The 16,610-nt window shown below is 36.6% G+C and overlaps 2 protein-coding genes across 5 annotated transcripts in view; both read right to left on the reverse strand.

Moving 5' to 3' along the window:
- LOC126382120 (E3 ubiquitin-protein ligase RNF13) overlaps positions 1-16,030 on the reverse strand; it is a 36,938-nt gene extending 20,908 nt beyond the window's left edge. Inside the window, exons 1-2 of one of the 4 annotated variants that reach the window (XM_050031870.1) lie at positions 15,867-16,030; positions 5,952-6,160 (exon numbers count right to left, since the gene is read on the reverse strand). In XM_050031870.1, coding sequence (XP_049887827.1) covers positions 5,952-6,038 — 87 coding nt within the window. In that variant the 5' untranslated portion in view covers positions 6,039-6,160; positions 15,867-16,030. Of the gene's footprint in view, positions 1-2,269; positions 2,489-5,951; positions 6,161-15,682; positions 15,826-15,866 lie in introns of those variants that run through there. The other 3 variants (XM_050031871.1, XM_050031868.1, XM_050031869.1) reach the window with 3 other exon arrangements.
- Positions 10,031-15,562, reverse strand: LOC126382087 (uncharacterized). Its single transcript, XM_050031814.1, has 2 exons — positions 14,565-15,562; positions 10,031-12,749 (listed from the first exon to the last, which is right to left on the reverse strand). Exon 2 carries the CDS (start codon positions 12,736-12,738, stop codon positions 10,822-10,824), a length of 1,917 nt encoding a protein of 638 aa, XP_049887771.1. The 5' UTR covers positions 12,739-12,749; positions 14,565-15,562; the 3' UTR covers positions 10,031-10,821.
- Positions 16,031-16,610: the final 580 nt, after the last annotated feature.

Genomic DNA, 16,610 nt, shown 5'->3' on the forward strand with positions numbered 1-16,610 from the left:
GAACGTTGCAAACGCACCAATCGACACTGGCCATCTTTGCACGCGAAATTAATGTTTATTTGCGCTTGTCGCCACTGTTAGGACCGCGAGGGGAGGGAGCCGATGAGGAAACAAAGAAAACAGCCATACGCGTTTAAAAGCTGTATTCGACTGCCAGGCCGGGGGAAACGCAGTCCACCAGCATCTTATTCTAATAACTTATAACTACCCACTTAATATACTAACAGAAATTAATGAAGAAAAATATTTGTTTTCTATTTTATATGTATAATGCTTTTTCGAGAAAATAAAATATTTTAGTATTTTTTTAAATACTTATCCGAAAACTGTCAAGTCAATCAAGCCAATTATAACGTCACAATTATAATCGGATTATAAATGTTACCCGGTGAGGTAGAACCTTTATATTAGCTATATTTATAGCTAATACAGTAACAACTCATATATATTGATTTCATAAACAACTTTGTTGCTTTGGACTAGAAATCTATACTATTCAAGATATGGATAACATGGATATGTTGGAAGCTATTCAAGAATTTGTGTTTGGTTTACCAAGTGAGTTCAGCTCTGTGGTTTTGGCAAGTGAAATATGATCAACAAAATGAAATTATAGCCATATTGCACTTGGAAACCACCGGGCCCCTTATGGCAATTAGTCGACGAATAAAACATTAGTTTGAGACATGTAGATTTGGTTAGTACGAAACAGTTTACATATCTTTAAATATTCCCACATAAATAATAAACACTTTCACAAGGCTAAAGTTTCAGACGGCTGAACAAACGTATGATTTAAAAAGATGTTTTCGTTACCTCAACCTTAAAACTCTTTATCTAATTCTAAGTTTAGAAGACTTTAGCCAGATAGAGGGACGTCTTTGACTGATTCTCTTGGAAACTACGTCTTTTCTCAACGCCTTCTAGAATTAAATCGAAAAACATAAGACTTAAGACTTACATAAAACACTGAAACATTGGTCGATTGGTGCGTTAGCAACGTTCAATCACGAACAGCAGGATTGGTCTATATATAAGGATAGATTAGAACAATGGTTCCTAGCGAATGACCTTGGAGAGGTCGAGGGCAAAGCCGGTATCAAACGTCGTGCTATTTTGCTAAGTAGTTTAGCGGAATCTACTTATAGGTTAGTGCGAGATTTACCATTCATTACCAGTTATAGCTATTTCAAATTTCGCGCGACAACGGTTGGTCACGTGACATTTTACCCAGTGACGTCACACATCAATAAGCAAACGAAGAATGAACCTTAACTCTGAAATTAGTAGCAGTCGGTCCGTCCGGTCTGAATCCGTAGATCTATCAAGCCAGGACCAGCACGTTAGCCATTACACCACCGGGTCTTCGACCTCAGCCGGTCCATGCATTTTTTTTTCGATCTATAAAAACATTATACCAAGAGCTGACAAGACAAGAGCTGCGGGATCAAGTCCCGTCCGCGTTACTTTTAGATTTCATTTCCCTTTGTGAGTTTCCCTAGACACGGGTGAATGCTATAAAAACAAGTGCCTTCTAGTATCCTGACTTTTGAACCGAACAGCTTATACAACAATAGGAAATCTCGTCAAAACGAAGAATCGAATAATTATCATTTATACCACACCACATAGCAAGCCTACATTCGCGCCCGCTTTGTTATAGTTTTTTATCATTAGCCTGGCACAAATCCTGGAAATCACGTACCCCTAAAAAAAATACGTTTATTTATAGAAGTTTACAATTTCCAGTGTTGGGGTTTCTACACTTTCTACCACACTTCTGCTACATAACCAAGGTACTTGCAGTAGAAACCCCGCTCTTCCTGCGCTGAACAAAATATAAGAATAAGAAAGAAAATAAATTTATTGCCAGTAACAATTTACATTTGCTACAAGAACTAGGTAATTATGAATATTACGAATACGGGCAAAAGGAAATGGCTCAGCTTGTGCTGTGATGGAGCTATGCTATGGCGCCATCCAGCGCTGGTTTTCAGTCATTTCCTCTTCCTGGGAAATTGTGCGGAAGTAATTGTCATCGAGGGCTAGAGGACATTAAATAGAAATATACAGCAGCTTTAGGCACAAAAAAAAACAATAAAATCAAAAGACAATCGAATAACATTATAGGTAGGTACTCTTGAGTGTGTGTGTGCGTGCGTGTGTACGCGTGTGTGTGTTTATTCGGGTGTGTGTGCGCGCGCAAAAATATAGATTATAAAGGTAATTACAAATTCAGGCCTACAATATTCACAATATTCAGACTTACTTTGACTTGATTGACTTTGTTTATAATATTCAGGCCTAACTGATATTAAACCCCTCAACAATTCATACCACTTCAGCGTAAAATCTGACGCAACCGAAAGACCCAAAACCCTCCATCTCACTAGTCTGGACGACACAAGAACACAGAACTTTTCACTTTATTTTCAATCAACGCGCGCAACACCAATCATACTATCGACACATTGACTACTGATACTGAGCATCGCCAGAGTTGAGTGGCGGTAATATTCCAACAGATACGTTATCTTCAGGTAAACAATTATCAAAGATAGACTATCCACGAAGAGGGGTGGGGAGGGGAGTGATCTATTCAAGAGTAAGGCGTTAACCTTATCGGGTCTTCTTATCGTGTGGGTTGTGAGGTGGAATACCAGTCTCATCAACCCTGGTGTCAGGGTTATGATTGAGCCGCCAAAGGCCCCTGACGTGGCTCATGTAACGATTACTCACTTTCATCGGTAAATAGTAACCGGGACCAACGGCTTAACGTGCCTTCCGAAGCACGGGTCATCTTACTTTCGGACAATCAGGTGGTCAGCCTGTAATGTCCTAACCAAACTAGGGATCACAAAGTGATTTTTGTGATATGTCCCCACCGGGATTCGAACCCGGGGCCTCCGGGTCGTGAGTCCAACGCTCAACCACTGACTTACCGAAATTGCAGAGGCTACCCCTGTCCCAAACTGTCGCCCAGGGGAGTCATGCCCCCCCCCCCCCCCCCCCCTAAATCCGCCCATGTCTAGTCTACATTAACACATTTATGTTGGAGAAGCCGTTATTCACAAATAATTATTAACAAATCTAGAAGCGCGATAAGCTAAGTAGGCTTATTTACAATAAGTACCTACATCGAAACATCTAGGACAATACAGATTATTGATTGCATTATTTGCGTAATACACGTTATGTTGCGTTGAACACCACGGATGTCTACTTTCAGAAAGATCTTTCAAATCGTGTGATCACGGGGGTTAAAATGGCCACATCGAAGCAATTCATCTAAGAAAGCAATATTGCAATTTGACATTTGCGTATAGAAAAGTAAGTGCGCAATGCAAAGAAATGTCAAACCCCCCAGGAGGGTTAAAATGGCCACATCAAAGTAATTCATCTAAGATAGCAATATTGCTATTTGACATTGATATGAGTGCGCAAACAAATGTCAAATTGCAATATTGCTTTCTTAGATGAATTGCTGCGATGTGGCAATTTTAACCCCCAGACGTCTTAGCCTGAGTGGCCAGAAAATAGTTAGGTTGCGGCTGTATAAAACTCATACCGAGTGGAAGTAAACGACATTTTAAACGATTTAAATAGGTAATTTTCGATAGCCGTAAACTAATCGAAAAACTTTGTATTTTGGGGGGCTAAACTTTGTATTAAGGTCTCGCACAACCGAAATATTCTGCTAGGGCTGCCACTGATTAGGTAACCGGGTGAGAGCCTTCAGCGCTCCCCATTTGTCCGGCCAAGTAGTTAATGCCATCTGCGGCAAATCTACAATAAGTCACGTCAAAAAAAAAAACTGATTAGGTACATAGTACCTACAAAATTATTATAATAATGGTGCTGATTCCGGTACAGTCATGAGCAATATAATGTACCTGTAGGGAGCGCTGGTAAATTGTAATAAAACCCCACACAAACAATTGAATGAACTGTATTACTTAGGATATTATATTAAATTACAAGATCCAAATATTGATACGCGTTGGCTTGCTCGCGCTAGATGTGACTGACCATAAATGGTAGACTATTAGGGATGTCCCATACAGTACCCACTTTAGGACTCTGTCGCACTAACATATTTGACATTTAGTGAGACTTACAGTGCAATTTGTCAAAAAACTTCATGTGAAATGGTACCAAAGTGTATGCATATTGATGCTCGTGACCGTACACACCATGTAAGTTTATTTTAAGTTATACCTGTCATTTTCTTATCCGCCGAAAAGGAAAGGGACGGGAAATTAGGTATATTGGAATATCCAAACTAACATCCTTCAGCAGCCACTTGACCAGGTAGTCCTAGAAATAGCCTTTTATATAGTACCGGGCACACGCCATCTATCGATTATTGCTTGGAAGTATAAAAGCAATACAGAGCTCAATGGTTGCGAATCGATGGGCTAGAACTTTATACATATTAAGTGAACCGTGATGGCGCTACTACTAAATACTAGTATAAAAAAAACCCCAAAACGGATTCTCTTCCAGTAACTCGCATTGCTCGCAATCTAAACAAAATACGTCATTACACCAACAGGCATAAAATTCATGGAACACACGTCAATTAAAAAAAAAGTAGCATGGAGAATGCTACGCCGCGGCCGGCGACAAGAGCGTGGCTTTTAAATTAGTGATGTGATGAGCTGAACAAGAATAATATAGGATTAGACATGATGTGTTATTAAATATGCAAAAATGATGTAATATAAAGAACGGCAATAAATAGCAATAGTTGATTTGCTAGTACTAAATCATTCATTCAACTTAATATGCGTAGGTATATTATTCATCAAATGTATGTAAATTATGAGTCACTCATTTGTTTCCTACATATCACGAGTTCCTACGAAGTGAGAATTTTTACAAATAACTGATAATATTGTAATTGATGAAGCAGATGATGAACCATTCAATTACTTTCAAACTTTTAGAGAAAGAGAACTCTGCTGGCTTCTTATTTAAGTACATACATACATACATAAACCCACACCTATTTCCCACCGGGGTAAGCAGAGACTATAGAATTCCATTTGCTTCGATCTTGACACACTTCTCTTGCTTCCTCCACATTCATCAATCGCTTCATACACGCACGCCGGTTCTTATTTAAGTAAAAATTCATATAGAAAGCAATAGAGCAGTTTTCGGTCGTCTGTCCATAATAGGCTAGTTTCCAACTTGTCAAATCAGTTGCTTTTTATTGAAAACTGAAGACAAGGCTTGGGCCTATTTTGATCGTGATTTTCGAATATTAAATTACTAAAGTCAAGGCTGTATGGTCCTCAGATCTTTGCCTGCCTTATATAAGGCGAATTTAAACAACAACAACAAGTTGCTTTTTTATGTTACTAAACGTCAAAACATAAAATTGTTATGGAATTTGTATGCACAGTGTGACGTCATAGAAAAATGACGTCACACTGTGCATACAAATTAAAGGTCGGACTTGTTATTACGTATTTCTTGATTATAATTAAAAAATAAGTTCAATAGAAAAAAGAAATAAATGTTTTTCACTAGTTCTAAAACAGTCTCTATTTAGTAATTTAATGATTTATTTTGAACCCGGTACACGACCCAATTCTGAAACGCTATCGAAGTCGTTACATCTGTCATGTCAGGGGCCTTTGGCGGGTCAATAGTAACCCTGACACCAGGGTTGATGAGGTTGGTAATGCACCTCATAACCCACACGATAGAAGTAGAATATAAAACACACATGATCACACATGTCTTGGGCTGGGATCTAGTTCAAAACATTCTTTTTTTGTACCTTTTTTTAGTGTTGTAATCCCAACCTGTTTTGTGAGCCAAATAAAAATAAAATAAAATAAATAAATAAAAAGGGGAAGCTGGATAGGAACATTGTGCCCGGCGCGAGCCAGGATGATCCTCAAAGCGCCTCAAAGATGTCACATAAACACAGTACTCACAGTATGCGGTAAATCCTGCGTGTAGACGATGATGCCAGCGCGGGCGGCGGCCAGCAGCGCCGCCACACAGCCCAGCAGCGACCACATGACGTCACAGGACACACCTTGTCACGTCACACTTCGTCACGTCACGTCACAGCCACATCCCACGCCGCTCTCACATCGCATGCGCTACTGGTCTGCAGGCGAGTGAGGGCGCATTGCTTTCTCTGTAACAGATGAGAGAGAGGAATAAGAGTGGTTTTCTCAAAGGGGAGAGAAGACGCTCTACCGCCTTCCGTGCGGTGATTGGTTGATTCCTGCTCATTTTCCTTGTTTCCTCTATTTTCCGCTACCGTACCCAAGCTAAGACAAGTTAATAGTTTATCACTATCAAAGAAAAAAACAAATTTGTTGTTTCTCATAGAATTACTGTATAATTAAAACACATAATACCAGGTTCTTACAGGAATATGAGCTTTCCACTGGCCTTGGGTTGACTGATGAAATGCAACGCGATAAGTACCCGGTATTATGTATTTTAACTATACTATTTAATTACGATTTATTATCGTATATAATAACCGTGAAAATTTCAGAGGATTACTGTATCCTTTATTTTTGAATTTACTGGGGATAAGATTTACAGCAGCGTAAAGTCTTCTTATCCCCAACCCTAGTGTCAAGGTTATGATTGAGCAGCAAAAGGCCCCTGACATGGCTTATGTAACGATTACTCACATACATCAGTAAATAGTAACCGGGACAAACGGCTTAACGTGCTTCCGAGGCACGGATCATCTTATTTTCGGACAATCAGGTGATCAGCCTGTAATGTCTTAACCAAACCTAGCTACCTTTACCTTGGCGTAAAGTTCCTACCTACCTTTTAACAAACGCAATCGACAAACAGGTACGCGCGTAACTAGACTTCACACCAAATGTATCGACTGATTTGTTTATTTATGCACAATATAACTTTACACCCTATTCGGATAGACAAATCTCACAAATAGTCAGGAGACAACTGACCGAAAATACCTATCGCCAGGTTAAGACATAAGAACTCACTGAATATTACTTTAGAGAACTAAATGATAAGAAGTAATTGGGGAATTGTCAATTTTGTTAATGAATCCAACAACATGAACAATTATGTAATTACTGTGTCATTAACAAAATCTCAATTATCTATTTGTATTTCGATCATTAAATAATAAAATAGAAAAGTAAGTTGGATTTGAAAATTGATGACTGTGTTCTGTAATTGTATTTACATACATACATACATAAACTCACGCCCGTAATCCCTAATGGGGTGGGCAGAGCCACAAGTAATCAAAGACAACTTGCAGCCACTGTTGATACGAAGTCCTAAGCTGGATATGATGAACCTTATGGTGATAAGGGATCAGCCTATCGCCCATAACATTAGTCCATCATGTTAGAGGACACAATCCCTCTCGGTTTTTACGACATGCCCGGGAAGACAAGCAGCTGAACGTGTTCTATGTTTTTTATTTGCTCCCAGAACAGCATAGAAGCCTAGCATAGCATAGCATTAGCAGCATGTAATTGTATTTATACTTAGATTTGGTGATATTTACAGAGGATAATATTTAAGATAAAGAAATATTAACAAAAGACAAGACAAGAAGACAATTTTGGTAGAATGAGGCAATGAGGTAATCATGTTTATATTCCATATCTGACGGGAAGATAATATGTGCCGCATTTCGGAAGCTTATCTTTAGTGAGAGACATATCTTACGTCTCGTTCGCTCTAGGCTATGTACTATATTTCTGTCCTGCTGTCATTCTAATGAACTTGCCAGCATGGTATAAGAAAACCAGGTACTTATGCTCAAAAGTGACAGCTAACATTTCAAGGTTAGCTCAGCTGACGTCATCCCATCCTGTGTTGCCATTTTGTAAAAAGGAAATTACTCATGATCAATGTTTTTACATTTACTTTTCAAGGAAATTTTGAATTTTGAGTAAAAGATTTACTTACAGTCTCAATGATTTTTATTTATGTGACAAGTAAGAGAAATTAAATACATTAGTCAGTAATTCACATAATTTTCAATAATAAAATTTACCTCCGTGGAATGTTGGAGATACCAATATAATGGTAACACTTACATCATCAATGGGCTAGCAATGGCGGCTTGTCATAGGATTGAGCGTACCCGGTCTTTTTATATCATGCTTGCCAGTAAGCAACATGTCATACATACACATGAGTTGCATCTTGTGTCATTGGACTATACCTAAATATATATTCCTAGCTATTCGCGTGTAACCCTACTATTAAAACTATAAAAAATTCATACAAACATTGCCACCTCATTTAAGCCCCTCAGGGGTTGAATTTCGCGAAGTCTCAGTGAGCGCCTACAAGGAGCCCCCATGCAAAATTTGAGACTCCTAGCACTTGTAGTTTCTGAGATTTTGTGTTGAGTGAGTGAGTCAGTCAGTCAGTGACTGATCTTTCGCTTTTATATTACTTATATAGATAAAAACCTAACAACCTCCGTGGTCCAGTGGTTGACCAATGGGCTCATAATTCGGAGGTCCCAGGATCGATTCCCGGTGGGCACATATCACAAAAATTACTTTGTGGTCCCAAGCTTGGTTAGAACATTACAGGCTGATCACCTGTTTGTCTGGAAGTAAGATGATCCAGGCACCGGAAGGCACCTTAAGCCATTGGTCCCAGTTACTACTTACTGATGTAAGTAAGTAGTTGTTACATGAGCCATGTCAGGGGCCTTTGGCGGCTCAATAGTAACACTGACACTGGGTTGATGAGGTTGGTGCTCCACCTCAAAACCCACATGATAGAAGTGAAAACCTCAGTTGAGTTGCAATAACTAATGCATGCATTAGACTATTGTAAGGAGGAAAAATATCTGTCTAGTTATATGGTAGATGACCCGTGACCAATGGAATAATTAACATAAGTTGACTGGCAACACCTCTTTCAATACTGTTTTTGTCTTTTTCATTGTGGTGTATGAATTTAATTTATTACAATGACATTGATTTGCATAATATCTGCAGAAGTTATAAACTGTAGGAAGTAGTAAATATCACGCCTTTTAAAATATTTTTTCCTCGTTTCCAAACCATACAATTTACTTTATTTAGATCTAAGATCTGAAGATGAGAGGGAGAGATGAGCAGATGAAAGATCGGTGAGGTGTGGGTACTTAGTTCATCTTGTGATGGATGTACGTCTGACTACCCCAATTGGGATATAGTCATAAGTTTATGTTAATGTAAGATAATGAAGTGACCATTTTAAACCATATTGAATGAACATAAAAAAAATCCTGTTGAAAGAAATCCCATGTTATAAAAAAATATATTATCACTAATTGAAAAATTGACTCAATAATTCTATTTGAAATTACAATGAAAAATCAACATGTGGTATCGGTACGGTTGTTACCTATATCCTATTTTACTGAAACTTGATAAAATTAGATTAGTGACCAGCTTATATTTAGCACAGATGTGACAATGACTGTCAGAAGATTGAAAACAGTATGATGTTCAGTGAATCATTCTAATCAGGACAATATTTGTTACTCTTAAAATATTACAGGGGTTATAGCAAACTGATTGAGTTTGGGCTTGGTCAATCAATTTGAACAAGTAGGCAGAATGATGAGGAGTAACTGAGTAATCTATTCGACCGTAATAAAAAAAGTTTAACGCCCTCTACATCTCTCTACTGTGCACAGATGACCCATTACATGAAGTGCTGGCTTGGAACAATCTATACATGACTGATGAATCAGATAGGAATAGTGTTGGGTTCTTACCCGGAAAATTCCCGCGTTTTGGGAATTTTCCCAATTCTGAGGGAAAAAACCCGAAAAATTCCCATTTCAAGGGAAAATATTTTTTATCGCATATATTTGTATTAAAAGTAAGGATTTCCAACAAAGACCATTTAAAATAATGTATGCCTACTTATGCCCAATTTATTTTCGTGTCGTATGAACTCTTAAAACTTAAATTCGTAATATATTTTGAATGGAATGTTCGATTTAAGAATTCAAAAGTAATCTACATGTATTTAAACAGAGTTGAATACGAAATTATTTATTAAAATAAGGATTAATTCAAAGTTGTCGATATCCTGGTCAAATTTTGTCAACTTTTAAAATATAAAAAATAGTTATAGTGACATAAATGAATGGAAGAGGAATACATGTTGTGCCGACCCCACGGATAAGGGCAGGAAAATGATGAGTTATAGTGACATAACTACAATAATTGGATATAGGTATTATTATTTTTTTAGTTTGACAAATTTCCAGTAATACCTATTGTACAACATTTTTTTTTTTATTCGGGGAGCTTACAGCATTATTTACACAATGAAAACCTTAATAATAAATAAAGGCTAATTACAAGCTACCACAGATAGAGAAAAGACAGTTGACGGAGATGAGAATACCACATAATAATTATGTAAACAAAATAAAAAATATAAAACAAAACCAAAAACAAAACATAAGCAAACCTAAAAAGTAAAACAAAACAAAACACAATATAAGTACCTAAACAAAATAAAATACCTAACTAGGAGCTGCAATGACATCGTTCCAGTAGTTTTTCAGTTAATTTAATACAATCATACTAATCTTTCCTCTTATAATATTAGTATGAAAAGCTTACTTATTACACCAACTTTATTCAAGAAAGCTCTTGTAATAGCAGAATAAAAGAATTATGATATGTGCTAATTAGGTTTATTTTCATCACCTCTAATATAAATCAAATCTAACAAAATACAGTTATCTTTAATCATAAATAAGCAAAGTGGGTAAATCAATTACAAAACAAAGTTTAACATTAATGCTCCAATAATCAACTAGTCTGACTCTGAATCAGTAACCATAAAATATTCCAACTGACTTTCTGAACTAGGTCCTGGTCCTGGTCTTTCTGAACTAGGTCCTGGTCTTGGTGAAGCTGGGGTGGTTTCAGATTTATCTTCGGAATTAGAGCCACTGGTTTCATCGTCACTTTGATGAATATTGGAATATAAATTCCAATTATGCGAAATGTACGCTATTTTCCCTGCTCTATCTGTTGTAAGACGATTTCGTTTTTTGTGGTGAATAAAATTAAAGGTGCTGAAGGATCTTTCAGTGGCCGCGGATGTTGATGGAGCGCTCAAAATTCTAATAGCAACCTTACTCAGTATGCTGGACGAACATACACCTTTCCACCACGTAATGGGATGCAGTTCAGCTGCCGATGTCCAAACAAAACTTTTACCCCACAAGATTCCATCTTTTGCCTTGTAATGAGCAAGATCAGTCATGACATTTAAGTTTAGGTCTCTGGCCACCTTATTTATGAATTCAATTGCTTGTATTTCTTCTTCTTGGTTTAATTCGTGACCATGGGATCTAGGATCTAGTAAATTTGCAGCCAAGTGGATTGGTCTGATACAAAATTGCTTTCGGCTGTCGATTTTATTTAATAATTCTTTTTTTTCATCATTATCTATGATTGTAGAAGTGAGGATTGCAGTTTCAATGTTTGTAAAAACTTTATAAACTTTGTGAATATTGCAATCATTTCCTTCAATTTTTTTTATCCAGTCTGAGCATGGCTTCAAAATTTCAATGGCATTATCAATTTTAACCCAAAATTCTTCTTCAAGTAAAGCAGATTTAGTGTCTCTTGTAAGAACTGATTTTTCATGAACAGCCAATGCTTGAAGACACGATTTAGATTTCTTAAAGCTCTCTAAAGAAGTTGCATTACTACCCCATCTCGTTTTACATGGAAGCTTAAGTTGTTCACCACAGTGTTTCTCTTGTACTATTTTGTTATACAACGTACATAACAATTGGCTGTTTTTTATACTTTTTATGATATTAGTCACAGAAGCGCTAAAACTATTGACTGAGTTACATTTAATAAAATCTTGGCACAGTAAATGGAGCCCGTGTGCTACACAGCCCAAGGGTATCACATGAGGATATATATCGAGAACTTTCTTAAATGCCAATTGCATATTTTTAGCGTTATCCCCAATAAGAACAAAAAATTTATGTTGTCCATATTCTTCCATGATTTTTATAACTTCTTGGGATATATAATCAGATGTGTGCCGGTTGTCTTCTGTATTCAGAAATTTAACGAACGCCGGTTCAGGTCTTGATATGATGAAATTTATTATTCCTTCATTTCGTATGTTACTCCATCCATCACATTGAAGATGTAAATCGTTGGCAGCTGCAAGAATTTCATTCATTTCCTCTTTCATGTCGGTGTATGTTTTCTCGAGAAGAGTGGTTGAGAGATTTTTCCTGGTTGGCATTTTATACATAGGTTGGAGGTCATTAAAAAAATCTTTCCACAACGGATGCTCTGTCATAGAGAGTGGTGCGCCTGTGACATAAATTGCTTTGGACAATTTTTCATTTAGTTTGGTTCTTGCAGCTTCTGTAATGGTAAATAATAAAACCGGCGAGTCATATTCATCTTCGTTTTGTTTAGAATGAATTTCTTTTAGGCTTTCAGAATTCGACGATGGCATATTTTGGCTGCTAATACAACTTAGAGGATCTCTATTTTCATCTTGTTGGTCCCCATTTTTGAGACTCAAAGCTTGTCTAATGTCCAGCGGGCATTTAGCACAATTCTCAAGATGAGTTCTCATTTTACTGACATTTGCAAATTTGTAGCTTTTTCTACAATGATTGCATACTACAGATTTTCCTGGTCCGCGGGTATATTCTCTCCAAGTTTCTTTATCTTTACGTCTACCCATTCTCAGTTAATCTATAATAAAGAAAAAAAACAATATTAAAATTGAAAAAGTATGCTTAGATAGTTTTGATGTTTTAAAGAAAAGTCAAGCCAAGAGTACTCTAAACCGGCAAGAATGTGTGAAGATTTTGATGAGAGTGGAAGAAGCAGAAGTAAAATTTAGTATCATAGTAAGTGGATTTCTGTGACCTCTGCCCAATCTGAAATAGATATGGATGTGGAATAATAGACCTTATTATTAATGGTTTGTGAGCGCAACTGGCAACAATTTTTTTTTTGTCAATCACGATAACAAATAATGATCAAAATACAGTAATAATAAGGTCGATTTCTTCTTATTGCGTGATTGTGGTTTGTTCAAAATTATGAAGGAATTTCGAATATCAAACCAATTGAAAGCATTAGGATTAATGCATTTTTTTTAGTCACAGCGTTGGTTTGAATCTGTCAGGTCACGTACGAAAATTAATCTTACTAAGGAAAATCTCCGTGCAATAATTTTCTTTATCTTTCGAAGAGGCCTAATGCGACTTCAGCGTCTCGATGAGTTGATCAGATAAGTTAATCTGTATTCCATGATGAAGTCCCATATCGGCGGACCATAGAACTGGTATTTGGAATTCCACGGTGGACATACCAACCACACTTAGTGACAAATCTCGTGAAGGACGTCCAAAATCCGCCTTCATTGAAGATAACATCGTTGCTGTGAGACAACAAATGCTCAAAGATCGTCATGTGACATATCGAGAGATAGAGGTGTTATTAGGCATCTCTGGGACAACCATTCAAAAGATATTGCATGAGGTGCTTGGTGTGAGAAAACAAATTTGCCGTTGGATCCAGCATTTGCCTTCCGACGATCATAAGACGGCCCGCGTCAGATAGTATAAGAAAACTCTTCAGAAGTTCAACCGAGAATAATCAAATCACGTCTACGATATCATTATCAGTGGTGACAAAAATCAGATATAATATAGAGCCAAAAATTTCGGAAAAGTCCGGAAATCGGTACTCTACTATGACGCAAAATTCTCGGGAATTGGTACTTTGGTTATGGATATAAGAATATTAGTAGAATGCTGAATGATAATGATTTTTACCCAATATTGTCACAAAATTGTTTTTGTTGATTAAGTAAATGAAACAGCTATTTAATACTCATATTATTTTCGAGTGTAATGAAAAACCGGAATCAGTTACCGTAATCCCGGGGATATATCGTCATATCCATATTATTTATATCGTCTGAAATAGCACCTATATTCCAATCATTGGTAATTACAATAATTTTTTGAAGACCAGAATCACTCAAGATTTGTCATTGGCGCATCGCTAACCGAGAAAGCCAGAAGAAAAAAAAGTCGAGGCTGGATTTCAGGGCGTAATAGAGCTGAAAGTGTAATGATAATGACCATTGCTCATGCGTTTTATACGATATTATTATTCAACACATTGGCGAGGAAAAAATCAATACGATTTCCAACTATTTGAATCAAATATTTGACATCTTTGTGAAAAACTACTACAGTGGTATGTCTGGTTGAATTAGCAGTACGCGCGCAAATGGAAAGAGAAGAAATGGCGTCAAAACTTCACAAAATTATCGAAATTGAGATATGTTAAGTAAATACAACAAAACTTCTACACATTTTCGTGTGAACTAAGTTATGACTGAAATTTGTAAAAATTAGCAAAAATATTCTCTATACGAAACTAATGAACATGATCAATGGTATATAATGGAAAAAGCTTTTTGCTTAATTTTGCATAGATATTCTACATGCGCGTTTTTAAAGAAATTTTAAAATAATGAAATAGACTCACCTGAAATTAATTCTTTTTAAACTAGTTCACTTGCAAAAATCGAAGTCCGTGTATCCAAGCCAAAATGTCACATGTAAAGAAATCCAAAAAAATCCAATAGATAGAATCGATCGCACAAAAGTCACAAAAACAAGAGCACTCGACAAACCGAAGTAAGCGAATGACACATAGAGCAACACATAAAAGCCTCACTAGCTAATAGAAAGAGATAAAAGGTACTTATCGCTATTGTAATTTGTACCTGATGCACTTCTTTGAAGATGCCGCCGATGCGCATTACCACTGTTTATTTCTCTTGCATGCGGAAGTAACGCATGCTTTTTCTTTCGCACTCATGGGCTGGCGAATGGTGCCGCTCCGTGAGAGTGAAACGGTTAATATCTATTAATATCCGCTGAGAATGTACTTGAAAAACCCACACGAAAATATGTTTTTTAAGTGGTTATTACATTACCCGGTCCGGCAGGCAAACGGGAGTTGGTGGGGAGTATCCATGGCAACTACCGTGACCTTGACGCATCTAGCCTGCAGGACCGGATAATGTAATAACGGCTTTAAGTAGACGTTTTTTTTTGTAAAAAGACATTAGGTTATTTTTTTTTAATTGGGCTATTTTCATTCTGAACATTAAATCGGTTTCATGATTGGAACGTTTTAATTATTTTCTGTTGAACTTTAAAAGATGACCATAACTTTTTATTTGTAAATCGTTACAATAATATTAACTGTTTTTTTCAAGCCGTACTGCAATTACCGTAATCCCGGGGATATCGTCATACCCATATTCGTGATATCGTCTGAAACAGCATTCAAACTCCGATCATTACTCATATCTGTCAAAATTCCGTGCTAAAAGATACCTACATTTTATTTTATTTTATAATTAAAAAATATTTTCCCATGTTTCGGGAATTTTTCGGGTGTTTATTTTATTTTCCCATATTTTCCCGATATTTTTTCTTTCCCACCCAATTTTTTCTTTCCCTGCCCATCACTAGATAGGAACTTCGCATGATAGGTCTCATATACTCCTTGTGAAAATGCGCTTTGCAAGTGATAACAAAGATGGTTTCGTAATCAAAACAAACTGTACATAAATTATAAATTGCACATCTCACAGGCAGTTGCAGTATCCAGGTCGACACATACGAGTAATTTAATTAATCATCGAGACACATGTACACACGCGGCCTTGATGAAAACAACACAATAAACATAATTTAACATGTCCACAACAAAAATATCCTATCATATCCGTACACGAACAAAAAAACAACTTGCAAAACAAGTAGCCATACTTACGTTTAATTACACTGACAGTTTTCAATATTGTTGCTAAGTAAAACTATTTTTGTTACCGAAACAATGTATTGTAACAATTTACAATGGAAATAACGCACAAATGAAATAATTACGACTGAATCATTCTTCGCGAAAAAATCAAGTCAAGCAAACGTCAAACTCGAAATGCCCGATTGTCAAATCTGTCAAAGTCAAATGACTGTGCGTTCAAAAATAATATTTTAACTTTAGTTTTTCAAGATATAGATTATTTTTGATTTAGGTAATCAGTTGCTTATACATTAAAGATATTAAAGGACAGAGTTATCGATTGTTTTAAAAAAAGAAAATTGAATGTTGATGTGAAATGTAACTTATCAAACGCCTGGCAATTTATAAATAGCAATTAATTGCATCGACAATGAAAATGCATAACAATAATGCAAGGAAAAGGCGCGCCTATGTCCTACTAGTTGAGTCCACGAAACTATTCGCCAGCTATCAACATATCGCCTCACATATTAGATAACGGAACATCTATCAAATACCCTTTATTTTATGAAACCAATGCGATATCGAATGATTGCAAATCAAAGACACTGTAATTTAAATAAAAACAAAAGTTTTTTAGGAAATTTTGTAAAGAATGATATTTCGCGGATCTTTAGTGACATTTCCACGTAACTTTCTTTGACAATGGCTGACCTAGGGGTCCGCAAACCCTAATTCCGGCGCCTGTCCTAATTCATAAGTAAGTAAGTATAT

Source organism: Pectinophora gossypiella, chromosome 3 (genome assembly GCF_024362695.1).
Source record: "Pectinophora gossypiella chromosome 3, ilPecGoss1.1, whole genome shotgun sequence".
Lineage (NCBI taxonomy): Eukaryota > Metazoa > Arthropoda > Insecta > Lepidoptera > Gelechiidae > Pectinophora > Pectinophora gossypiella.

What these genes read in the sequence shown, in the direction of transcription:
- LOC126382087 (XM_050031814.1), bottom strand. Translation starts at nt 12,738, where the DNA reads ATGGGTAGACGTAAAGATAAAGAAACTTGGAGAGAATATACCCGCGGA.